This window comes from Sceloporus occidentalis, unplaced genomic scaffold (genome assembly GCF_023333645.1).
Source record: "Sceloporus occidentalis isolate IW3139 unplaced genomic scaffold, rSceOcc1.0.p SCAF_21, whole genome shotgun sequence".
In the NCBI taxonomy this organism is placed as follows: Eukaryota; Metazoa; Chordata; class Lepidosauria; order Squamata; family Phrynosomatidae; genus Sceloporus; species Sceloporus occidentalis.
In genome coordinates, this window is record NW_028317001.1 from 3592426 (window position 1) to 3618715 (window position 26290).

The 26290-nt window shown below is 45.7% G+C and overlaps 1 protein-coding gene across 5 annotated transcripts in view; it reads left to right on the top strand.

Annotated features, from left to right (window-relative positions):
* The window catches only part of ACACA (acetyl-CoA carboxylase alpha), a 109068-nt gene that overhangs the window by 22194 nt on the left and 60584 nt on the right, over positions 1 to 26290 (top strand). For 3 of the 5 annotated variants that reach the window (XM_089483860.1, XM_089483862.1, XM_089483864.1), the window contains 15 exons: positions 296 to 377; positions 559 to 704; positions 2037 to 2187; positions 3046 to 3180; positions 3426 to 3572; positions 3665 to 3853; positions 4137 to 4237; positions 5117 to 5205; positions 6330 to 6454; positions 10617 to 10730; positions 13011 to 13124; positions 13805 to 13894; positions 15000 to 15118; positions 23299 to 23322; positions 26136 to 26279. In XM_089483860.1, the coding sequence (XP_089339986.1) occupies positions 296 to 377; positions 559 to 704; positions 2037 to 2187; positions 3046 to 3180; positions 3426 to 3572; positions 3665 to 3853; positions 4137 to 4237; positions 5117 to 5205; positions 6330 to 6454; positions 10617 to 10730; positions 13011 to 13124; positions 13805 to 13894; positions 15000 to 15118; positions 23299 to 23322; positions 26136 to 26279 (1770 nt within the window). The remainder of the gene's footprint in view (positions 1 to 295; positions 378 to 558; positions 705 to 2036; positions 2188 to 3045; positions 3181 to 3425; positions 3573 to 3664; positions 3854 to 4136; positions 4238 to 5116; positions 5206 to 6329; positions 6455 to 10616; positions 10731 to 13010; positions 13125 to 13804; positions 13895 to 14999; positions 15119 to 23298; positions 23323 to 26135; positions 26280 to 26290) is intronic. The other 2 variants (XM_089483861.1, XM_089483863.1) reach the window with 1 other exon arrangement.

Genomic DNA, 26290 nt, shown 5'->3' on the forward strand with positions numbered 1-26290 from the left:
GAATTTCTTTAAAAAGGGAATAGATTTTTCTTATCAAGTCCATAAAGCAAAACACACACATTATTATTATTATTATACGCATCCAAGTCAGCTCTGACATATATTGTGACCATCTAATAGAGTTTTCTAATAGACTTCAACTAGTTTGCAGATTCACTGTACATTAAAGTCTTGTCTCACAAGGGCTTGCAGCTTCGATGAACTTAATCAATTGTGTTTTGATGCCTATGTGGCATTTATATTTTGGTTTTCATAACCATTTCAAGATGGTTATTCTTCCTCTTCCTTCTTTCAGGGGCCAAGTCTTACCTGCTCATACGCTGCTAAACACTGTGGATGTTGAACTAATATATGAAGGGAAGAAGTATGTGCTAAAGGTAATGTCTCTTGCAAAGGAGAGAAGGAAAGGGGGGGATCACTTTGGTATGTTTTTAACTGTTTGGAAGCCAGCTTAGGTCCCAGTTTTGGGCAAAGGGCAATGGCCTACAAAGCCAATCTACTCCATTCTCTTTGAGTATCTCCTCCATCACCTGCTTCTTGGTCTTCCCACTTTTGCAGGTGACCCGACAGTCTCCCAACTCATACGTTGTCATCATGAACGGCTCCTGCGTGGAGGTTGACGTTCACCGCCTGAGCGATGGAGGCCTCCTCTTGTCCTACGATGGCAGCAGCTACACCACTTACATGAAGGAAGAAGTGGACAGGTAGTGTTTACGACTTTAGGCTGTCATAGTAGCCATAAATAAAATCTGTCTTGTCTTCTTCCGCTGAAAAAGTCTACATCAAGAAAATGCGCAAGAGAATATTAATGGCAACTTAACAGAGCTTTTCCTATATCAGATTTTGGGATCTTTTAGCCCTCCAATTGTTTTGAATGATAACTCCTGTAATCCTTTACCATTGGCTTTGCTGTCTAGGAAATCCAAAATATCTGGAGGGTCCCAGTGCTGCTTATTTTACTTAGGGCCCAAACAGACAGGCCAAAAGGGTCACTTTGGAGGTATGCTGTTGAAATGATGCATGCCATCCTAAGAGGCCGGAAGCCACGCCAAAGCCATGCTCTAGTCCAGGGGTAGGCAACCTTTTTAAGCCGGGGGTTGGGTTGCTGTCCCTCAGACAACTGGGGGGCCGAACTCAAAATGGCACCCAGAGCGGCGTGGAAGCTGCGGCGGGGTCGGCAATCGGCGGCAGGGCCGGGCTGGGGCCGCAGGCCGTAGGTTGCCGACCCCTGCTCTAGTCCTAAGGAACCCCCAATATGGAATATGGAACCCTCAAGTTTTATGCTTATTTTACTTACTTGTCCTGCTTAGAATCATAGCATTAATTTGAAAGGTACCACAAGGGCCATCTAATCCAAACCCTGGCCATGCAGGAATACACAACTAAAGTACTCTTGAAAGATGCCCATCCAACTTCTGATAAAAGTATAGTCCGCCCTCCTCCATGGCAAACTATTCCACTCTTATAGTAAAAAAAAGTTCTTCCTTATGTTTAGGTGGGATCTCTTTCCTTGTAATTGCGAACTACTGTTTCATATTAACACCGGTGTTGTTACGTTCCTTCAATTCTACCCTGCCATTTCATGACACTGTTCTCTGACATATGGGTTTTCTTGGCCAGATTTGTTCAGAGAGGAGGTATTTGTCTTAGACTGACAGAGTGTGACTTGTCCATGGTTACTCAGTGGTTTTCCGTAGCCGAGCGGATACTCGAACTCTGGTCTCCCAGAGTCCTGATCCAACACTTGAGCCATTGCTCTGTTAAAAAAATAAAGGTCAGGCTACATGTGTTAAACATGACAATCGAAATAAATATGAAGACGAGTAAATATCTTTTAAACAAGGGCTTCAGACCCAGGTCTTGCAAGGCCAAGCCACTATACTGTAATGCTGTGCCCACCTTCCTTGCAGAATTCTGTGGGACATTACTCCAAGCTCTTAGCGGTTGTAATAGTTTCCCTTCTGGGGATGAAAGTATATGTGGCCATTGGTTTCGCTCTCTGGCTTGCCACTTCATTGCTTTCTCTTTCCCCTTAGGTACCGCATCACCATTGGCAACAAAACCTGCGTCTTTGAGAAAGAGAATGACCCATCCATCCTGCGTTCGCCCTCCGCGGGGAAGCTCATCCAGTACGTGGTGGAAGATGGAGGGCATGTCTTTGCGGGCCAGTGCTTTGCAGAAATTGAGGTAAAAAGCTTTTGGGCCCTGCGAGATGATGGGTCTTGCTAGGAAGAAACAGTGAACCGTATCCAATGTTTGAAAAAACCTCCCTGGCCAGATTGGGACTGTTTTATTATAGACATTTGTGCCTCGATGTAATAGCGCCGTATCCTAAAGGGTCGCGGTTGCAAAAAAAGCCAAATGGTTTGGGAGGTGAAATGAGCTGAGCAAAATGAAAAGGGCATTGTAAACCAATAGAGTTGATCCATTAAATTCAAGTAATGCAAATAGAAAGACTTGGATTTTATTGAAACATCTCCATAGTGCCTAGTCTCAGTAACTGCCCTAGCCAGAAGAGAAGGAAAGTGGACACAGCACCATCACGCCTTGGTTTCAGCAGTGGAGGAATGGCTATTCCTCCATTCCAGCTGCTACTGCTGTGGCCTCCCCTATGAATCCTTGCCGGGGTCGCTAGTAACAGTGAGGGATGATGGGAGTTGTAGTCCAACAACATCTAGGGCCCTCCACCTTATTGATCCCTGGCCTTCTTCACATAGCCTTGAAAAGCCCAGAGCATTGTTGTGTGCCTTCAAGTCATTTCTGACTTATAGGAACCCTAAAACGACTAGGCTTACGGCAAGATTTATTCAGAGTCGGCTTGGCATGGCCTCCCTTTGAGGATGAGAGAGTGGGATTTGTTCAGGGTCACTCAGTGGGTTTCTATGGCTGAGCAGGGATTCACACTCTGATCTCCCGAAGTCACGGTCCTATACTCAAACCAGAGTTATCCATGGATAAATGGGGTATTGGGTTGGCAGGGGAGCCATTTTCACGCGAGCAGATTTGGAGGTTCGAACAAGTTACTCCATCTTCCCTTGCTTACAGGTGATGAAGATGGTGATGACCCTCACCGCTGTGGAGTCGGGATGCATCCATTACGTGAAGCGCCCGGGGGCAGCCCTTGACCCAGGCTGTGTCATTGCCAAGCTGCAGCTGGATGACCCAAGCCGAGTTCAGCAGGTAAAGCTTCTGAACCTTGTTGGCGCTTGTCCGGTGAAGACATGTCTCTATTTTCTTTTTTGACGCTCTACGTTTTCTGCATCTTAAGCCACTGATCTTAACCATGGTAGAAAGTGGGAGAAGCTATTTGTTAGGCAGCTTGAGACCTGAGTTTAGATAATCTTAAGGGGCGAACCAATCTTTACGTCGATTCCATGCACAACCCCTTGCCACTGTCTTACTCATGTCTCCATTGGTCTTCCAAGGCTGAGCTCCACACGGGCGCCTTGCCGCAGATCCAGAGCACAGCCCTCCGAGGTGAGAAGCTCCATCGCGTCTTCCATTACGTCCTTGACAACCTGGTGAACGTGATGAACGGGTATTGCCTGCCAGAACCGTTCTTTAACAGCAAGGTACTGTGTATCCTTCGCGATCAAAATGTCTTCTCCCGTATTTAATGTCCCGTATTAAAAAAGCTAAGCAAAATTCTTCTCTTCCTTCCCAGGTGAAAGACTGGGTAGAACGACTAATGAAGACCCTCCGAGATCCATCCTTGCCTCTCCTGGAACTTCAGGATATCATGACCAGCGTCTCTGGCCGGATCCCTCCCAATGTGGAAAAATCCATCAAAAAGGAGATGGCCCAATATGCCAGTAACATCACCTCTGTCCTCTGCCAGTTTCCCAGCCAGCAGGTATGGAGCACCTTAACTACCGACATTTCTGGACAATGGAAAGGGAGTTTGTCTGGAAGGGAGCTTGGTGGAAATGAATTGCTTCCAGATAGAGCAGGGATGGGGCAACTATGATACATGGGCTGCGTTGTGTCCCTTAGGTTCCACTTTTGTGGCCTCTGAAAAACCCGAAATTAAAACTGAGTTACTGTACTTTCTCCTGAAACTTGCTGAAGAAGCCTCCAACATCCTTCCCTGTCCACCAAGAATCCCTCATCTCTGTTGCTCTTTTATCTCCTTGTAGATTGCCAATATCTTGGACAGTCACGCAGCAACCCTAAACCGCAAATCGGAACGCGAGGTCTTCTTCATGAACACCCAGAGCATCGTGCAGCTGGTGCAGAGGTGAGGCTGGTGTCAATGTCAAGGAGTGCTGGTGGTTGCAGTCCAACATCTAGAGAGCTGTGGATTCACATACCTGCCGAGACCTGAGTCTTATTGACATGGTAGAATGGCGAGAGACAGACAGTGGGGAAATTCAAACTGGAACACCAGGGTTGTGCTTCTGGTTTTGGTATCCAGCCCTAAAGGCCATGGCTGGCTGCTAAGGCGCCACCGAACATAACTTAGTGACACCAACTTGTGACATCTTGTCTTTGCTTGTTGTCTTTAAATGTATATTCTTGATGAAACGATCCCAGGGCAGGCAGGCATCACTATATCATAACCCAGGAGTGCGAATCATACAGCCTTCCAGATGTTGTTCAGCTACAACTCCCAGCAAACCTATTGGCACGGTCAATGTCGAGGAATGCTGGTGGTTGCAGTCCAACATCTAGAGAACTGTATGATTCACATACCTGCCGAAACCTCAGTCTTATTGATAGTCCCAACTAGAATCAAAGCATTTAGTTATTAACTGGTTCGCCAACACTTAGTGTAAGTTCTATTGATTCTGATCTCCTCTTGTTGAAAGTGCCAATAGGATTCAGATCCATTTGTTGTTGTCAATTGCCATAAAGTTGGCTTCGACTTATGGCAACCCTCTAAGAACGGGAGACCTTCCAGAATCCCTGGCCATCCGCTGCCCTGCTCAGGTCTTATAAACTTCAGGCTTGTGGAATTGCTGGACTTTGAGGAAACTCCATCATTATAGCATGCCTTAATGGACTGAGAATCCATAATGGCATGATTCCTTCCATTGGCTGTACATATGTGTTTCGGCAGAACCAACCGACCGTGAAGGCTGTCAACTTTTTTTGACTTGTGTGATGTCCGTTCCAGGTACCGGAGTGGCATTCGAGGGCATATGAAGGCCGTGGTGATGGATTTGCTTCGACAGTACCTGAAGGTGGAAACCCAGTTCCAGCATGGTGAGTCTCTAATGTATGACTTGAGTTTGTCATGAAAGATGAAGATGGACAAATTGTAAAAGAGTACCACATCTTGGCTCACATCTTTTCTTATAGTAGTGGATGGGAATCATCACCAAAGGTTGGTGGGCGGCAACTCCCCAAAGCCCTATCCAACATAGACATTGGTGAGGAATGCTGGGTCTTGCAATCCAGCAACAATTAACATGCTGCAGTATGGAGCTGGACCGCCAGATGGCAGCTTTATACCGATGTATTAGTCGAACCCATTATTCTATCTTTATAAAGAATTGGCAGCTTGAGAAAACAGTTGAACGTTTCCATTTAAAGCTGGACGGCGACCTCCTTTTAAGTCTTTCCCATTAACACTTGGAGAGTAGAGGGAGTCACATTTACACCAGGTCATACTCTTTCCAGTATAGTACTGGAATAACATCCAAAATCCACAAAACAGTGCTATCTTTATGGGGACAACCAAAATGTACGTAGTACATGATGTATTTTTGGCATTTTTGTTGATCCAATAAAGGCATTGTGGATTAGGGATGTTATTGTACTTTGCTGTACAACAACTGGTATTCCTTGGCAGCCTCCCATCCAAGTGCTAACCAGGCCTGATCCTGCTTGGCAATCTCTTAATCGTTTTTGTGTTCTGAATCTTCCAGTATCGCCGTTGAACGCCAGATGGCAGTAATATACCACACAGCTTTTGACATTCTCAATTTGTCAAGAGGCTTCTCACACACCTTTGCAATACACCTTGGTTTTTTATGTTGGGTTTATTCTTTTAAGAATTGGGAGGTTGGTTTCTACTCCATTTCAGGACAAAAGGTGACTTTGCAAATGGAAAATACCGCATTCTCGCATTGCAAAAAGGTCTGAGATGGAGCCGATCCCTAGTTAAAGTGGCAGACAGGTAGTTTGCAGTCTTTTTATCTTTTGCATGTGTTTATGCAAACATGAGTCTATTTTCAGCTATGCTTGTTGGCACATTAATTGTAGCCCAAAACATAATGTACCCAGCTCTCTTTAGGTGTTGGATCTGGCCTACTCATTGCATTAGAAAGCATGCCTTGTGGGCATCAAGCTGTACATTGACATTTTGCTTCTTTTTTCGGCTGCAGGCCACTATGACAAGTGCGTCTTTGCCCTTCGGGAAGAGAACAAAAGTGACATGAACACCGTCCTCAACTACATCTTCTCCCATGCCCAAGTCACCAAGAAGAACCTCCTTGTGACGATGCTTATTGTAAGTTCAGCCATAGTTCTGCTGTTGCAGACTCTTTTAAACTCATCCCTCCATATTTTCAGATTTGGTTATTCACAGACTTGATTAATATGTTCTGTCTGGGAATATCTAGCTCCTCCAGTGCAACTCTGTGGTCAACCTTAACTAAAGGTTACATGGAAAGTCCTAGCGATTCCTAGAGAGAATACTCTACTAGGCCTTTGTAGCTCCTCCAGATCAGTTCTATGGTTAGTGTCTGTCGGATGTTGACCATAGATTTGCACCAGAGAACCTAGAGATTCTTAGAGAGGATACTCTACTAGACCTTTGTAGCTCCTCCAGCGCAGTTCTAGGGTCAGTGTCTGTTGGACGTTGACCACAGAGTTGCATTAGAGGACCTAGAGATTCCTAGAGAGAATACTCTACTAGGCCTTTGTAGCTCCTCCAGCGCAGTTCGATGGTCAGTGTCTGTTGGACGTTGACCACAGAGTTGCCCTGGAGGACCTAGATATTCCTAGAGAGGTGTCCTCTCAGATAAAACCATAATGTTTTTGTTATTTGCGGTTTTTCCACATTCATGGGGTCTTGTGCCCCTAACCCTAGCCAATATGGAGGGACACGTGTACGTTCCAAATCTTTTTCGACCTGACAAGCTTCCAACTTGATAGCTGGAGTATCCCAAAACTTTATACTGGCATTCCATGTTTAAATAGTGCCATTTACCAACTGGTGCTGTCTGTTCAGGTTCTATGAAGTGGCTCTTCATGTTATATCAGACCTATGGGTGGTGCTGCTCTGACCATTCGGCAGGGTGTCAGCATCTGATTTTAGGTGTCGTGAAACTCTAGGAGTAAAGTGCAAAGCCAGGTTTGTCCATATATATATATATATATATATACGCACACACAACAAACCCAACACAATATCCTCAATTCAAATAAAGTGCAGCTTGTCACCCACAAGACTCAGTGAGTGGTGGAAAACCTTGGCGTTCCCAAAGAGCTTCCTAGCTTCGAGGTTGCCCTGGGATCCTTTGTTATCACAGTCTTGGATCAGTTGCCGCTTTCCTCTCTTGGCTGTTCAAAGGAGACGGGGGGGAAATGGCGATGCACCTGACTCTCCGCATTCCCAAGGGGCAAAGGGAAGAAAGAAATTTGACTTCTTGTAAACCAACACTTGAGTGGAGAAAAATGCCTTTTCGCCGGGCGTGTGGGGAGCGTTAACGTCAGGATTGATGGCATCCATCATTGTCCGCGTCACGCTTTGAAAGACGCTAATTAATGGAGTTGGGTCTCCCAAGCCGCCAGCCCCTCTCTTTCCCCCCCTTCTCTCTTCTTTTTCTTGGCGCTAAAGACTTGTCACCAAAAACATGGCTTTGCCAAGGCAAAAAATGAAAAGCAAAACATCTCTCTTTCTCTGTCTCTGTCTCCAAGAACAGCTGGTAAGCCACAGCTACCCAAACAGTCATGGCTACCCGAAAGGTATAAGGACCTTGCGTTTTCTCTCCTTTCCTCCTCCTTTCTTCCTCCACTCTACCTTTTCCTCCTTTTTTTCTTTCTTTCTTTCTTTTTGGTATGTGGTGTGATTGTAAGTAACGCTTGCCTTAAGAATCTCATTATTTGAACACGGAGCCATATATTTCCTCTGAGAATTCTGGAGTAGCTTTGAGCCGGGGCTGTTCATTTCTCAAGTAATCATGCCGGCATGATGGAGAGAGAAAATGGCAGCTGTTCGCAGCTCAGGCCTTCAATTTTCTTCAGAGTCCAGTCACTCAAGTGTGTAATTACATGGGGGGTGCCGGGGAGGCGTTAGGCCTTGTCAAAGAACCCGTTTGAGGCTTCGCCGCGGCCGCCTTGGCCAATCGGGGGGTAGGCCGCAGCCGCTGGAACGCCGCCGTCGCCGCCGCTGCCGCTTTGTTTTGCTCTTCTTGCCTGATGAGTTCTTCTGGCGAAGAAGGGACTTTCAACTTCTTCTCTGTCCCCCCCACGCTGGGGATCACCTCCACGCCTCGCGAGGGCTTTTTTAAAAGCGAGACAGGATTGACGTGTCTCTTTCCATGACTGGGACATGGGCCAGGCCCACAAAGAGACCCACTTTTGGGTTGCCAGGGTGCAAACTTGGAGAGGGCTCCTGTGCTTTTGACGGTCGAGTAGACAAAGGGGTTTCCAGCAAGCGTGTGCGACAAGCAGCCAAGATGACTAAATGGAGGCTTTTGTATTTCGGTACGTCATGAAGAAAAATAAACACTCTTGCCCCTCTATATTCGCTAGGGTTAGGAGCACAGGACTCCCGGAAAAACTGCAAATAACAAAAACACCATGTTTTTATCTGAGAGGACACCGCTCTAGGAATCTCTAGGTCCTCCACCACAACTCTGTGGTCAACGTCCAACAGACACTGACCAAAGGACTGCGTTGGAGGAGCTACAAGGGCCTAGTAGAGTCTTCTCTCTAGGAATCTCTAGGTCCTCCACCGCAACTCTGTGGTCAACGTCCAACAGACACTGACCAAAGGACTGCGTTGGAGGAGCTACAAGGGCCTAGTAGAGTCTTCTCTCTAGGAATCTCTAGGTCCTCCAGTGCAACTCTGTGGTCAACGTCCGACAGACACTGACCATAGAACTGATCTGGAGGAGCTACAAAGGCCTAGTAGAGTATTCTCTCCAGGAATCTCTAGGTCCTCCAGTGCAACTCTGTGGTCAACGTCCGACAGACACTGACCATAGAACTGATCTGGAGGAGCTACAAAGGCCTAGTAGAGTATTCTCTCTAGGAATCTCTAGGTCCTCCAGGGCAACTCTGTGGTCAACGTCCGACAGACACTGACCATAGAACTGACCTGGAGGAGCTACAAAGGCCTAGTAGAGTATTCTCTCCAGGAATCTCTAGGTCCTCCAGTGCAACTCTGTGGTCAACGTCCGACAGACACTGACCATAGAACTGATCTGGAGGAGCTACAAAGGCCTAGTAGAGTATTCTCTCTAGGAATCTCTAGGTCCTCCAGGGCAACTCTGTGGTCAACGTCCGACAGACACTGACCATTGGAACTGCCCTGGAGGAGCTACAAAGGCCTAGTAGAGTCTTCTCTCTAGGAATCTCTAGGTCTTTCAATGCCAGTTTTGGTTAAAGTTGACCATAGAGTTGCACTGGAGGACCTAGATATTCCTAGAGAGAACATATTAATCAAATCCGTGAATAATCAAATCCACAAATATGGAGGCATGAGTGCAATTAGAAAAGACAATCATGCTAGGAAAGGTAAAGGGTATTGGAAAGAGAGGAAGACCGCATGCCGATGCATAAATTCATGGTCCTGGATTTGTTTTTTATTTAAATTAAATTTAAACAATGACAACAAGAAAATAAAACAGGAAAGGAGCCTGTTATACTTTTTGTAGGAATGAGTTCCAGAGATAAACCCACACTTCTAAAAACCCATCCTTTCAAAAACCCAGTGTTTCTATGAGGCTTATTTCCCCCCCCCCCCTTCATTTCCTCTACAAACAGAACCGTATTACAGTTGCAGTCTATCCTTGTTATTCTTACTTTATATTACGTTGTTTACTTGCTCATAGCCTGCTTTGTAAAGCTGAAACGCTTCCCTCCGCTTCATGATAATTATCCTGCTCCATAGGGATTGTAAAGTAAGATAATGAAATTCTTTGGGTTGAGGGGATCGGAGGAGGAATGAGAGAGGTCCAATTAAAAGAGAATGATACTGCACACATATAGTCTTGCTTATATCTTTTATCTTTGAGGATCTCGTCTGGTTCTTCGTAGTTGCCTTTCCAAGGCCTTGCACCAGGTTTTGGCTATAACTGTGGCCTGTTTTAAGTGGCCCTTTTTGTAAGAACGAACGGAGCGCCGCTCTCTGTGCTTTTCTTTATGTGAATTAATTCCGGTTATTATAGGGCCACATGGTCTCCAGATGTTGGTAGACTGCAACCCAAATCAACCCATGCTGGAGGAGAAGGAAGATGGGAGATGAAGTCCCATAAAGCCTGGAGGGTCACACCTTTCCCGTCCCTGGTTTATTGGGTTTCTTTTGACCCTCCCTTGGGGCTTTTTTTGACCCTCCCTGCCTTTTGTAATCTGGTTTCAGTGGATAGACACATCTCTTGGGTGCAACCTTCATAGCACTGGGACTAAATCTGTTGTCTTCCTCTGTTTTTCTCCTTCCCCAGGACCAGTTGTGTGGCCGAGATCCAACCTTGACAGATGAACTCATTAATATTCTGACGGAGTTGACGCAGCTGAGCAAGACCACCAACGCCAAGGTGGCATTGAGGGCCCGCCAGGTGAGCTATTCTTCCTTTCCTCTGGACACGTATAGACATTGTCATGATACCAAGACCAGATTGTAATGAGCAACATCCCTACTTCTCCTCTCCTTCTCCTCATGCATGATAGCCTTCTTGTTGTTGTTGTGAGTTCTTGCATGGCAGGGGGTTGGACTGGGTGGCCCTTGGGGTCTCTTCCAACTCTACGATTCTGTGATTCGATGCATATCTTCTCAGAGGCAGGTCCCACTGGGACCTACTCCTAGGTGTAGAGGATTGATACCCAGGTCATGCAGTCCTGGCTATTTGGACTTTCATGGGGAGCTCCTGTACTTAAAAACGTACCTCTTGGTTGTTGCTGAGCGGTTCTTCTTTGCCAGGACTTTACTTTCAACCAGTCACGTTCTTCAAGCCACTGCCATACATGCCAGCACCTGGAATAGTGAATTAACAAATCGGGGAGAGAGTATGGTTTGAAGGAAAATTGCAAATATAGTATCCTAGCGATTGAACATCAGGCCTGCAACTTAACAACGCTGAATCAACCCATTCTCCATACCCTCCGACTGTCCTATTTTGGCAGGGACTGTCCCAAGTAATCCTCTGCCGTCCCACTTTTTCAGCTATGTCCCGGTTCCTGTCTTCTCACATCTCCACCTTTGTCCTCAGCATGCATTTGTTACTGCAAACTGAGTTCGATCTTGGTTAACTCAGCAGCAGGAGAGAGGGCAGAGTGTTGCAAACCCTATCCTAGTTTGTCTGTTCCTCCTCATTAATAACTTTTGCCCTCTTGACCGCACTCTGATGTCGGTTGGCCGCATATATCCCAGTTCCCATCTGGGAAATGTTGGAGGGCTATGCTTCCTTCTCTACCTTTCTCTAGGGTAGTGCAACGTTTGCTTGCCATCCGAAGGGCTGTGGTCATTGGGAAAAAGGGACACGTCCCTCCAATTGGTTTGACGCAGGGCCCCTTGCAACAAGGCAGGCGACGCGGTCCTCAATTCAGCGGGGGAATTGAAAAGAGGAGGCCGCGATATCTGTTACCGCCGGTCCCCTGGGGTCTGGTGGAAATTATGATTATTTTTTTCCCTTGGACCGGAAATAAAACCTTAATTTGTGTCCTTCCAAGGTTACCCATCTTGGATTCCAATTTAAATACTAGATGCACACCTGGAGTGTGCGCTCCTTAAGCCTGGCTCCCTCGCCTTAGTGGCTGATCTATATCATTAAAACAGGGACGCCGGCTGGGCGGGTGGGATGCAAAGACGAATCTAGTTGTCTCACCATAATCCCGCTGCCCTGGAAAGCTTGTCCCCCCTCCAACCCCTTTACCTTCCCTCCCTCAGTGCTCTCCCCCAATTTCCATTTTCAAAAAGCATAGGGGTTGGCGTCTTTGGGGGCAGGAGGAGCGACGTTTGCCTCTTTCCCCCTCCTTTTTTCTTCTCCTTTCTAATTCCACTGCATGAGCACTGCAAATGAACAGGCGTTTGAAGCTGCTCCGTGACCTTTTCCGTCTTCCCCGAATTGCAACCCGTGCCCTTGGCCTATTCAGAGTCACTGAACCCTCTCCGCCGCCTGCTCCTGCAGATGTCTTTATCCTTTCCTGCCGCTGGCATGGCGGCATTTGCTCTTGTCCTCCTTCTCCACAGACGGTTTGGGGCTTTCCCAGTCAAGGTGGCTCTTGGGGACCAAATGAAGAGGCAGTAATAGTAAGAGCAGTAGGAAAGCAACTTAACTGTGTATATTCACGTATACGTAACTCTAGATATTTCGGTCATCAAAGTGATCCAAAGAAACCTGGGTTGACTTATCCTTGGGTCAATGTAAGTACTGTACTACAACTCTTGTGAAAGGCAAGAGTAACCTATCATGGAAGGACTGATCCCCCCTTCATTCTCTCATTCACCCAGTCTTTAGTATGAGCAGTTATGCCTACCAGGATTTTCTAAGTTCTTTGGCATTGTTTTCCTCTCCTTCGTCCTTTAGATCCTTTGTTAGATGCCCCTAAGTTTTACCCTCGATCTATCCGTGGGTCATATCAACATTCATCATTTTGGCCCCAAAACCAGTACTTACTATTATCTCTATCACTAGTCCACAATAGGTGGTAGTTTGGATCCATTTTCTGGGTGGGTAAATGAAGGTGCAGAGAGCTGCCATGCTTTAAGGTTGCATTGTCTTACCCTCCGCACCCTCCTTTAAAGTCACTGCGTGTCGCCTTGAAGCTTCCAGTTCAACATTTTAGTCTTCTAGCCCAGTCTCAAATAACCCACTGTGACTTTCTGAATGTCTGCCTAGGTCCTCATCGCTTCTCACTTGCCCTCCTACGAACTGCGCCACAACCAGGTGGAGTCCATCTTCCTTTCGGCCATCGACATGTACGGGCATCAGTTCTGCATTGAAAACCTTCAGGTAAGCATGCTTATAACATACCCTTTTCACTTTGGGAGCGGGAAGGACTTATTTTAGCACACTTCTCTAATTCCCAGCGGCATAAAATCAGCGCAGAAGCAAAACACAACACATAGGGAGACCGGAGACCTTGCTGGCTAAATCAATATTTGGAATGAGAATGAGGATGGGTATAGTTTCTATTACATTTTGTATAATTTGGTGTCTCTCATCCATTCTAGTTCTGAGTTTTGTTTACCCCAAAAGACCTGGAAATGAGGAGGTAGATGCAACAGAGTTTGCTCAGCTTCATGGACCAGAATGCCTACTTGTTCATATTAGTCCTGTTTCTAACTTACTCATACTTTTCTTTCATTCCATGAGACAAGATTTCTGCATAAACTACTGACATACAATGACCAGAATGCACCCATTTCCCCCTATTCCTTTCACCCCTGCTTTTTCTTCTTATCCCTTGATACGGTGGGGTATAAAATGGGCTGGAAGCCCACAGATAGTGACAGCCATTGAATTTATTTTGAAATAAAATCCAAAATCCACATAAAGAAGACAAACGGCATAAACCAAGCCTTTTCCCGTACCGTGGGTTGGCTTTGTCACCAACTTTGAGGAACCGAACAAGAAAGTCAAGCTCAACGGTTTCAAAGTGTTACTTCTCTTGTCTCTTCCATCCCTTCCAGAAACTCATCCTTTCGGAGACGTCCATCTTTGATGTGCTCCCGAACTTCTTCTACCACAGCAACCAAGTGGTGAGGATGGCAGCTCTCGAGGTAGGAACACGATCCACTTTGCTCCTTTTGCTTCTGTAATACTGGTTTACTTTGTCCTCTCTCACCCCAGGCATCTCATGTAGTAGTCCTTTCCGTTTTATAATTGTATTTTAAGGTTAGAAGGACCATGTGTACTGAAAAAAATGTTGCACCAGGTTCTTTTCCAAGTAGTTGCATTCTTTTACCAGTGGTACCTTATAGCACATTAAAACATGTACAGATGTCCTTATTTTGCATAACTTACTTTGCTTAGTTAAATGGGATAGCACTGCGTCAAAACCAAGACTGTGGGATGTCTCCTTATAATGCCACAAGCAGATGATGATGTTAGGCATGATACCTTGAGGATCAATCGCAATTGCACAAAGTGTCCGATTCAAAAATTTAGAAGTAATGAAGTACATATGTATTCACACAAAGGTACATACATTTTTCAAGCCAATGCTGTCGCTCTCAGATTCATTCCCCTGCCCTACAAACTGGAGAAGAAGGGCCAGGCCTTGATACTCCTAATAGGATTTATTTATGAGAGCACTCCAGTATTTGGTTGTGCTTAATGTGTTTAAAGGCTAACTACCCTTCCTTTAATGGCAGATTTGAAAATCCAGAAGGTGTGATAAAGTTACCTCTAGTTATATTTGCCTATGGTGAAACGTCGATCAGGGGCACAGGTAAAATGAGGTGATAGGATTTTAAGATGGCATATATATGCCTGTCCCTGGTTTCCACTCCACCAAATGCATCTCTGGAAGTAGACCGAAGTCTACGAAAGCTCACGCTGCCAATTTCCTTCTTTCAGTCAGTCTCAAAGGGGCTACAAGATCTCTCTACATGATAGAATGTTGTTGCTGGATTGAAAACTGGAAATGGCTCCTATACACATAAAGACGTAGAAGAGAGGATTTCGGCTTGCGTTGCTTTTTATGCAACAAGCAACACCTACTGAAATTCCCTCTTCTAGGCAACCATTGAAGGTACAGGAGCCTTCTCCACTTTACCATGTGGCCACGCTGTCTGTGTCTTAGTCCTTTATGAGGGAGCTACGGTCAATGCCTTTCTTCGCTTGTTTGCCTCCCTTACTTGCGTCCCCTCTACCCGATTCCAGGTGTATGTTCGAAGAGCGTACATCGCCTACGAGCTGAACAGCGTCCAACACCGTCAGCTGAAGGACAACACGTGTGTGGTCGAATTCCAGTTCATGCTGCCCACTTCGCATCCAAACAGGTTAGGCCTAAAGGTGGGCGCCACTGGGGTGGTTTAGTGAGAGGAGCATTGTGAATTGGAGAGGGCTGGTTGTGTGATGGACAGGGCGGGGGGAAAAGATGGAGTTTTGTATTGTTTGCACTCTGGGTAACGTTGACCGGTGGTGTGATACATTGCATACTTGCAAATATGGAAAGTAGGGTGTATGGTAATAACAATCCATGGTTTTGCAGTCTTCCTCCCAAGTCACTGTGAAAACAGTCTCCTGCCTCTGTGCCCCTCTCAGTTGGTTATAGTGGGCAACCCATGTGGTTACAAGTAATATATGTGCTGGAATGATCATCTAGACCAGGGGAGGCCACAATGGGAGGTTAGGAGGGGAAGACTAGTCCCTTAGGAGACCTGGGGGGGGCTTACACACACCCTATACTACAAAAACACCTACATGTTTTGGCTTCAGATTACCCTCGCAGCCCCTTCTGGGAGGGCATTTACACCAAGTTCTTAGCCGCCCTTTTAGGCACATGAGAGGTCTTTTCCCCCAAACAGAAAGTGACCGGAAGCCACTCCTGGCTTAATGTTTAGCTTCCAATCACCTTTTGCTAGATCTACTAGGAGAGACATATCTTTTACTGATCAGTGGTATAGAGAGAAACTACAAAACAGAGGTATTGTTTCATGACAGTTCTTTCAGCCATGCCAAGGGAATTCCAAATTTCAATGTGGATTGAAATCGCTTCTGGAAGCTTTCCTCTCCATCGGGAAGGAAACTATGGGTCTTAGTTGTTTGTGCAAAATCGAGCCTTTCCAAAATACTCAGGGACGTACCTATGTATGTTGTGATGGTGGTGGGAATCAAAATGAAGGCATCACCCCTCCAAGTGGCAGTTCTGCCCCTCGATGAAATTTATCCTCAGACCTCAGATTGTGGAGAATTAGACACTGGACTTTTATATTCTCTGTGTTTTTGTATTTCCTTGCTAACTTTGCCACCAGATGCGAGGGCTTCCATATATCCTCCCTTCTGCAACCAATGTGAGGACCTCCTCCTGTCCCACTTCTGTGGGACATTGTCCGTCTTTGGGACTCTCTCCCTTGACTGCAGAAAAATGCCCAAAATACCCCAAATAGGAAACTCAGAAGAGGCTGGAAGTCCACTTTTCATTTTGCAAAATGTTCCCGCTTGAGTGCTATTTGGGGAGAATGGCAGGACATCGATACTGCCAAAGATTGCCTTTGTGGCCTCTTGCAACCCCACAGCTATACTTTCCCCCATCTGCTCCAAATCTTTGGGGTGCGAGAGCCTTTCGAGTTTTTTAAAGTGGTCTTCATGCGCAAGGCAGGGTTGGCATATGATCACAAAAGCAATACGGTGGGGGCTGCGTGTGAGCTATTTTGATTTGGGAACATGCCGAAAAGAGACGATGACAATTCTTGTGTCCAGCCGCTGGGTGCCACTGTTGATCCATAACCGTTTTTGCTCTTGAGAAATCAAATAAACATCAGTCGAGAACCCACCAGCTCTTTTTGGGGGGCAAAGTGCTCTTTTCTTCATCCTTTGTCTCCTTAAGTATCCGTCGCCTTTTATTTCATCCTCCTCCTCATTTTACGTTGGCCGATGAGGCCGGTCTCGGTTCATTGAGAACCCATCAGGACAAGTCGAGAAACCCTCCCTTGTTTCGAAACCTGGTTTGGAGTCCTCCAAGCCCAGCTGCACAAAGATCTCTCCGCGATGCTATAAACGGGCCATTGAATTTGGCCTCATCTGTTCTCTCCGTCTCGACAATATTTGCAAGTAATTGCCTGCTATTTTGGGGGGGCTCCGTTTTCTATGCTTCTTAAAAAGTAATAATCATCTTGGATTCCTTCTTCAGCAATCTCAGCGGTTCATTCTTTCCTTTCCCCCTTTCTGGTTGCATTGATAGCGTCTCCCTTTCTTGGTAAATTCCTATCACTTTGGTGCATCATTTGATCAAAGATTTTAATAATTGCCTCCTAGCAATCTAGTAGGGCAAACGCTTAGCTGGAGAATCGGCACCTATTGGTTATAACATGAGCTGTCAGATTCACCTTTGCTAACTTGGGATGCTGGTAGAAGAAGGGGTTCGGAGGCTGAAATGCATGTACAGCACATATGGCAAGGCTGAGAAAGTGGACCGTCCCCAGCAGTTTCTATGGGGAGTGGACAGGATCGAATCGTGGCAGTATTTTATGTTCTGTTGCAATCTAAGAAACTTTCCTACTGATCTGACTGCTGACCTTAAAGTTTTATAGACCTGCACCCAAAATACTAAACGTACCCAAATCGGTTAGCTTTGTTTAATTTATTGTTGCAGAATTCTGCCTGGGAGGGATTAGATTTCCGCAAGCATAACCCCAAAAGCTTCATTGATATAATAACAGTCATAGTGAAATAAAATCCGGGGTTTTCAGGAAGCCAGATTCTGGGCTTGCATACGATTTCCATAGAATCGTAGAGTTGGAAGGGACCACAAGGGCTATCCAGTCCAACCCCCTGCCATGCAGGAACTCTCCATCAAAGCATACCCTTGGGATCATAGTATATAACTCTTGCTTGACGGGGCAGTGACAGATTTGTTGTCCCTTGCTCTCTGGCTTCTGTATTTGCTGCAGGCTTCCATCTTGCCTAGGAAAGTAGAGGCTACATGTGAGCAGGTGTTTCACCACCCAAAGGCAGTGCGGTTTAGTGCTTTGTATACTGAACTACTACTACTCCTACTACTACTACTAATAATAATAATAATGTGGTTTATTTATATTTCCTGCACCTCCCTGTGGATCGAGGTGGGATTATAACATAGATAAAATGACAATAAAAATTGTAAGGCTTAAAGAGACCTTGTTTCAAATCCCTGCTTGACCATGGAAACCCGCTGGAGACCTTCAGCAGGTCACACTTTCTCCTTCTTTGGAGTCTCCTTCTTTGGAAGTTTTCAAACAGAGCCACAGCCCTCATCTATATCAATGCCTAGGGACTACTTAGAATCGAAGTATAAAGTTAGAAAGGACTGGAAGAGCCAACTAATCCCAAGATGTGCCATGCAGAAACGCACAACTAAAGCCCTTCTGAAAGAGGGTCCTCCAACCTCTGCATAAAGGCCTCCAAAGAAGAAGGGCCCACCACTTTCTGAAACGGTCCATTTCATAGTAATTGTAATTGTAAAAGAGTTTTTCCAATTAAGGCGTTCTTAATGTTTAGGTGGAATCTCATTCCTTGTAATTGGAAGCCACTGATTCACGTTCTAGTCCCCGAAGCCACAGAATACAAGCGCACTCCATCTTCTGCCTTCAGGTATTTGAAGATGGCTATCGTCTCACCTCTTAGACTTCTCTTCTTCGTGTTAAACACGCCCAGCTCCATAGGGCTAGGTTTTTAGACCTTTTTAACCATCTTGGTCTCGCTCCTCTGCCTACATTTCCCTTATGTTCTTCTTCAGTGTTCGTTGCTTTAACTTCTGCTGGTTCTTGCAGAGAAGAAACAAAACATGCTCCAAAGAGTGCAGGAAGCCTTCTTCTGCCGCTTACCTGGCTTCTGAAACTTCAGCCTGCAAACAGTTTTGAATTAAATTCCAGTCAATTTTTCACAGACGTGAAGTCTAGAAACAGATTCTCTTCTTCAAAAATTAAGAAAACAAAACAACAGCTTCAAAACAATGGAAGGCAAAGGCAAACCCCCTCCGAACAAAACCAAGGAAACCCCTTGATAGCTTTAGGGTTGCCGTAAGTTGGAAGGAAAATGCGTAGGTTTCCCTTCTCTTAGCGCAAGACAGAAAATAAGCAGACACTGTTATGAATCTACATTTGGAAATCTATAGGTGTCAACCAGGTTATATGTCCTTATTTAATGATATATAGATATAGGTTTTTGTGGGGTTTTCAGGCTCTGTGGCCGTGTCCTAGAAGAGTTTATTCCTGACGCTTTGCCAGCATCAGACACTGGCATCTTTCTTCTTTCTCTGAAGATGCCAGCCACAGGTGAAATGTTAGGCATAAACTCTTCTAGAACATGGCCACCTGGCCCGAAAAACCCACAAAAACCTATGGATGCCGGCCATGAAAGCCTTTGATATATAGACATTGTAATGGTATGTAAACATGCCAAGGAGTTGCCAACTAAAATCCGTCTGGCCTGTAACACTGTGCCATGTCAAGCTGGACACGGATCCCTCTCCTCAGCCAACCTTGGCCTTGTAGAGAAGCCAAATAAGTGGAAAGCATACTACTACTTCATCCGTCGCGTTACTCCGTGGGGACCTGCGCGTAAGATTAAAATATCTGGTGAAACAGATACTTCTCAGTGGGCCTAAGTTGTTAGCAGCATAGCTATCCCTCCATCAATCATGGCTCTTGATGGGAAGCCAGCCCTGGGGCCTGGTGGCTCTTGAGCCCCGCAAAAACCTGGAGGGAAGAGTGGGAACGTATCATTAGGGCACCCTTGGGGTCCTCGCTCTTTGCTGCCAAGGGGGTGGTATGGGGCCAGGACGCGGGCGACGACTCGGGACACCTGTCAGTCCCTGCGGTTCGGTGCCGCGGGTTTGATGTTAAATAAGCCGCAGGTATCGGTAATTTTCCTGCCCACTCCCTTGGCTTGTCTGCTTGAGAGAGGGCAGAATCCTCCAGCAGAGCAAAGGAAAGGGGATATTTGAAAGGGGGCAGCCGGCGGAATGGAGCCGGGATAATGGGATGCAAATTGGGAAGCCGTGCGGGGACAGATTCAAGTGAGGACGGCATTCAAAGCAAACCTTTCTCCAGGCGTCCTCGGGAAGCCTTTGTGTGCCCTGGACACCTTCTAGCTGGGATTTTTATATTTTTAAGGAGTTGGCTGGGGTAAACGTATCCCCCAAAAGTGGCCTTGTGCCCCACAAAAGAGCTCCCCTTCTCCAAAGTTGTTCATATTTAGCAACTTGGAAGCAAGATTGGGCTCCAGGTATTTTGCTGCTCCCAAGCGTCCTCATGCAATGCTTTAGTGCAGCAATGCAAATAATGTTATGGTTGGGGGTCACCACAACACAAGGGACTGTATTAAAGGCTCATGGCATTAGGAAGGTTGAGAACCACTGGTTTAGTGGAACCATTGTGGTGGGTGCACACAGATAGATATTTAAGGCTTGGGTGCATATTGCAAGGGATCGATCCTTCAGGCTATTTCCACACATGAGCAAATCTTCACAGAGAAATCTGTATGGGACTTGTGTATGGGATTTCACCTGCAGTTTCCTTGTGGATTGCCACATGCAATGAGCAAGCACTGGGCTTTGGAAGGACATCATCATCATGATCATCACCACCACCACCATGATTTCACAGTCTACCAGATAGTGTTGGCTGAAGTTCTGGACCATCATTGCTCACAGAATTTAAAGGAAAGGTTTATGCACTCGTATTACTGTGATCCTACCGTGGTAGTTTCGTTCAGACCTTTTAACCCATCTGTTCAGAATTGCTCACAGCGAACCTTAGTGTCTTAGTGTGTCGCTACACATCTGGGTATACGTAAAGTTAGGTAACACAACATATAGGATTGCAGCAAACATCGGTGACTGTACCTTTGGTTCTTCTGTTCCCTTGCTTCTCTCTCTCACCCAAGCACTTGGGTACATCAGGAATTTTGGTTGAGTAAGATGCAGCCAGGCGCATAGGTAAAACCCAAGGTGTCCTGAAGCTTGCGTAAAAAGTTGCTGACATGGGCTGGAGCCCACAAAAACATAAAGCAAATAGTCTGCATGATGCCCAGAGGCTCTTGAGTTTTCAATGCAAGCTGTGATCCTCCATGTAAGTGGCCTGTAGAGGAAGGTTAGACTTGAGAGGAAGAGTACCCAGTCTCAGGTCTTGGTGTGTTTTTGCCTTCTGCAGGTCTAATTCTTAAATATGAAAGGGTGATCCCTCCCAAGCTCAGGCAGGTTTATCACTTGAAGAGGGGGTCTTTTTCTCTTTTCTTTTTCCTCCTTCCCTTGTTCCTTCTCCTTATGCTTAGGCTGGAGAGCAGAGCCAGTTAGTTCTTGTTGCAGCTGGTGCTTTTGGAAGGACCAGTTTTGAAAAACGCCTTGCGCTCTGGAGACGCTCCCAATCTCCTGTGGGTCTCCCTGGTCCCCCTTCTGCTTTTCCTCTCTGATGGTCCTTCTGAAAAAAGATAATCCATTTTGTCATCTCGGTGAGCTGCACACAATCCCCGAATGATATCCCCCTGAAAGCGAAGGCGAAGCTGAGCCCATCCTTTTTAAAACTTTACACAAGGAAGAATTTGAACCCTCACAATCCCATGGACCATGTGGGGGACTGGACTACCAAGGGACATGGTTCTTAAAGCAGCTCCCACTGGTCAGTGGAGGCATCTGGCCAAAGATCTGGACCATGTTTGACCCTTTGCTTATTTATAACCTATATTTCCCCACTTCTCATCCTATGTGATCTTGTATAGGTTATAACTGTAAGCTTGCATAATGTGTTTTGTGCTCTTTGGTTGGCCTAATAAAAACCACAGATATATGGCTTGGCAGGGACTAGAAACCAAGGAATATAAACCTCTGCATAACCTTTGGGGAAAGCCGGAGTAGCGTAGTGGTTTGAGCTTTGGACTATAACCATGGAGGCCAGGGTTCAAATCCCTGCTCGTCCGTGGAAACCCATTGGCCAACTTTGGGCAAGTCAGACTCTTTCATATCTTCGGATGGGATGGAGGGACGGTGGCGTTATAAAGATGAAGAGACCGTTGCAGCGTTTTGAGGTCTGTCTAATCCATTTGGAACCTGGTCCTTCTATTTGAACTCTGGAATAGAGCCCAGGGTACATAAATATCTTCCCCTTGCCATGTTCCCAGATCTCCCCAGCTTCTAAGTTCTGGAACACCTCTCCCCTCCTTCCAGCTTTCTGCGTTGCATGATCCCCTTCATCTTGGCTCCAGCTTATCCCGGCTATACAATGGGTGCACCTGCTAGGCTAATGTCTGTAAAGGCAACCTGATTTATGCATGTGTGAGTGAAGCCTTTGAGATAATCTAAGGATAAGAGGGGAGCGGGTGGGAGAGCAGCGCCACGAACCAGTGCCACGGACTGCCGTCTGTGTCTCCTCCACTGGTTTTGCTTTCAATGCTGTTTTGGGGAAACTAAAAAACAGGACGCATGGAAGCGGGAGGAAAAAGGGGATGGTTTTTGAACTCCCCAACTAAAGATGCATCTCTTTGGAAGGAAGGCTAGCCAGTGCGCTTTTTATTTTATATGGATTAGGTGGAATCACACAATGGAGAGCGTTCCAGAGCCAAAGGTGGTGCAGAAAGTCAACTCTGTCTATCTCGAGGGGAGGTACAAATTGAAAAAGCCTACACATTACAATAGCTAGTGTTTCCTATTGTTTTACATCATACATTTCTCAGTCTGCACCAGGGAAAAGGGGCATGTGGCTCTTGAGATGGTGTTGGACCACAAAGCCTGTCTTTCCTAGCCATGTGCAAATTGCACGGAAACATGGGAACTGCAGTTCAACAGCGTCTGGAGAGCCACCTTTTCTCCATCCCTGGTATACAGGTCACATTCATCTTGGTGGCGCTAGCATGCATTGCTGCTAGTCCTCAAGACTGTTGTTTTAAATAACACAGTTATCGCATCACAGTTCTTTAGTCTGTACCCATTGAGTTCAATGGCGTTTACTCCCAGCTAAATGTGTACAGGGTTGCGGCCTTCATAAATGATCATTTGATGTTTCCTGTAGGGTCTCTTATGCTGTGTCTGCGGGTTCCCGAAGTGTGTCGTGTAAAACAATAGGATGCATTCCTATTGTAGTGGCGTAGCCCTGCTCCAAAGTGTGCAACGTACGGCGAAGCCATAACAGGCTGTACATTTTCTGCCCCCAAAATTGATGCATTGACGGCGTTGTCGAAAGATAAGATTCATCATTTAATCTGGACTATCCTTTATAATTTAAGATGCTTCAGGTCTTTTGCGACGACAGACAATTTCTGCAACACCTCTTTGGATTTGTTTCCTCTTCTTTTGTGGCCCGGTCTTGAATTTTATTTCTCGATTTGCACACATCGAAACGTTGGCTCCTACAAAGTTTGATCTTACGGCTTCATCTCCGTTCACTGGCTTGAAATAATGGTTCTGATTTTTCAGTTATTGATTTGTTCATTTTAATGATGGCTTGCACTAACCAATCCGTAACTAACTGTGATTGTTTAATTGCAGAGGGAACATACCTACGCTCAACAGGTACAGTAATTCTCCTCCTTTTTAGCTATGAGAAAAGAACATAGTTAGTTGTTAGTTGGATGTGTAGCTCTAACGTATTTTTTAACTGTGAGGTGTTAACCATCTTAACCTTGTATGATTTCAATTTTGGGGTCCTTGTGCTCGCTTAGAACTATAACAACTCTTTGTTTTGGGTTGAGTGTGTGTATGTATACATATATATGTGTGTGTGTGCATGATTGTCTTTTTCTGTATGTTTCCCCGCATTAAACATGTTCAGCTTCTGTTTTCGCTCTGCCTTACCACTTTTGCAAAAGGCAGCATTGTGCATGCTACGGAAAGAACTAACATCACACGCTTTTGTAGGCTTTTGCTTCATGGCTTTGGGAAGCCTTTCCACGTCTTTGGAGCAAATGAATATCGAAGTCGGTCGCTTCCTATCTCTTGCTTTTTGGGTGGTGGCCTTTTCCTCTAAGCAAGATGGCTGTCTGCCGGCCGTCCTCCGATAGCAACGTGTAGCAGAACGGACATCTCACTCACTCCAGGCTGTTTTCACAAGAGATGCTCAAACCGTTCTTTCAAGCTTCCTGGGCAATCGCCTGTATTATGCATGCTTGAATGTCCAATTTTCCAGCTCAGGGAGTCTGAACGGATGCAACCGAGTCCCTTTCCCTCTCCTCCACCTTGGATACTACCTGGGGAGGAGATGTGGAGCAAGCCCTTGGTAGTGCGTTCTCCCTTTGGAGCCTTTATTTCGAAACTGTCCCTGTATGAGATTTACATTTTCGTCACACTCTCTCCATTGATTTTTCTTCTCCAAAGAATTTTTTTGGGGAAGCAACCCATTTACTGCATATACTCGACTATAAGTCGATCTCATGTATAAGTCGAGGGCAGGTTTAGGGGCCAGAATGATGGATTTTGATATGACCCATCGATGAGTCGAGAGTAAGACTTAAGGTCTAAAGGACCTAAAGGACGAAGCAAGGGAAAACAATGCCAAAGAGCTTACAAAGTTGCAGGAGGCATAACTGTTTGGGTTCACACTGAAGGATAGATGGAGGAGAGAATAGAGGAAGGTTAGTGCTTCCAAGACAGATCTTACTCTTGCGTTTCACCAGGAGATGGTTTCTAGTTTTATGGGAGTTAAAGTACAGTACTTATATTGACCCATGGATAAGTCGACTCAGATTTTCTGGGTCAATAATATCTAGACTTATACATCAGTGTATATAGTAGTAGGTTTACGTTTAACCACATTTGTAAGCTTGGAAGTAGCCCTGGTCCAACCGATGGTGATGCTATTGCCTTGGGATGGAAGGTCCTCTTGGAGCCTGAGAGAGCTCCTTAGGCTCTCCATCAGTCAGAAACAACAGTAACATTTCGGTTTATGTGGTTGTGTGTTCATTCACACCTGTGCGCTTATGTGTGTCTGTAGCCCTTGTCCAGAAAAGAAGGGGCAATGCATGGTCCTCCATATCTAGTGCCTAGATACACCAGCTGGGATAGCTAATGGTAAATAGGATGGGAGTTGCAACCCAACAGCGTTTGGAGGCTCACTTTTGATTTGAAAGAATGGGGAAGCCTCATTTGAACCCACATATATAGCCACAGAGGAGATGGACCATGGTTTTGGGGCCCTTGGGCTTTGTGAACCCATATTTTATGTTAGCCCTAGCTAGAATTTGGTAGCTGCCAGTATAAATCCAGCGCTCCCCATTTCTTCCTATTATATTTTCCCGGCTATTTGAATGTGGGAGAGTCGGCATGCGTTTGCTATGGCTGTTGCCTTGTACGCTGGCAAACCAAATGTGTATCAGCGCACGGGTTTTATGGCGGCGGCTTAAATTACACCCACCAGCCATTTGTAATAGAAACGCACACGGCCAAATACGACATACCAAGAGGCTACCTTGGGGCTGATTCTGTGCTAACAAGGAGCAAGATGGTGATCCCCCCCCTACATCTCTATGCTCCCCAACAGCCATTTTGTGGCACTTGTTTGTGTTCTTAAGAGGCCGGGAACTGACAAGGTGTCAGTCTGGTTAAGAGGAACACCTCTGGCTTCTTGTTTTTTCCATTAAAAGGAATGGTCCTGCAGAACTGGGATAGCCATTCCAATTATAAGACATGCGTTTCGGCGCCTCGTCTCGGCTCCCTTTCTCTAAAGCCGCATCCACGGAAGCTCCTGCTGTATCTGTTTCCACTTCAGATGGAGGTGTTTTAACGTCTCATTAACAGGAGTCTTAATCTGGTGTAATGGCCAATGCGTTTGAGGTAGCTGAACACCACCTAAGTGTGTTGAAGTCCATTTTTGCTTTCCTAGGGGAAGCTAATGTTTCATGTCATACGATGCTCTGATGAATCGCCATGTTAGGGTTCCTTCTCTGCCTCCCAGCTTTCCTTTGGGATCAACACCAGATGCATTGCGCTATCCAATAATAATAATTATAATAATAATTATTATTTATATTCCGCTTAATCACTTGGAATCCAAGCGGATTACAATAATAAAACGAGATACAGTTGAAGAGATATCCATTGATTTATTGGTCCAGCCATGTTTGGTACATCGAGGCAGCTTACAACATTAAAATATCAAATAATGATTAATATCATAAAAGCCTTAGAACCTAAAAACCCACTCCATGTAGGTATTACTCCCTCTTTTTCTTTTCTTCCTTTCTGGTTATTATTAGTATTAGTATTAGTACTATTAGTATTGTTTGCAAGATCTAAGAAGGGCATTCCCTTCTTTGTCCCCACTCCCTTTTTTTAGACACTGCTTATGCTTCTCTCCTAACATACGCTCTCCTTTGAAACCTGCTTTTTAGGATGTCCTTCTCGTCGAACCTCAACCACTATGGGATGGTCCATGTGGCCAGCGTCAGCGACGTCCTTCTGGACAACTCTTTCACCCCGCCGTGCCAGCGCATGGGTGGCATGGTTTCCTTCCGGACCTTTGAAGACTTTGTACGGTAAGCCAAGG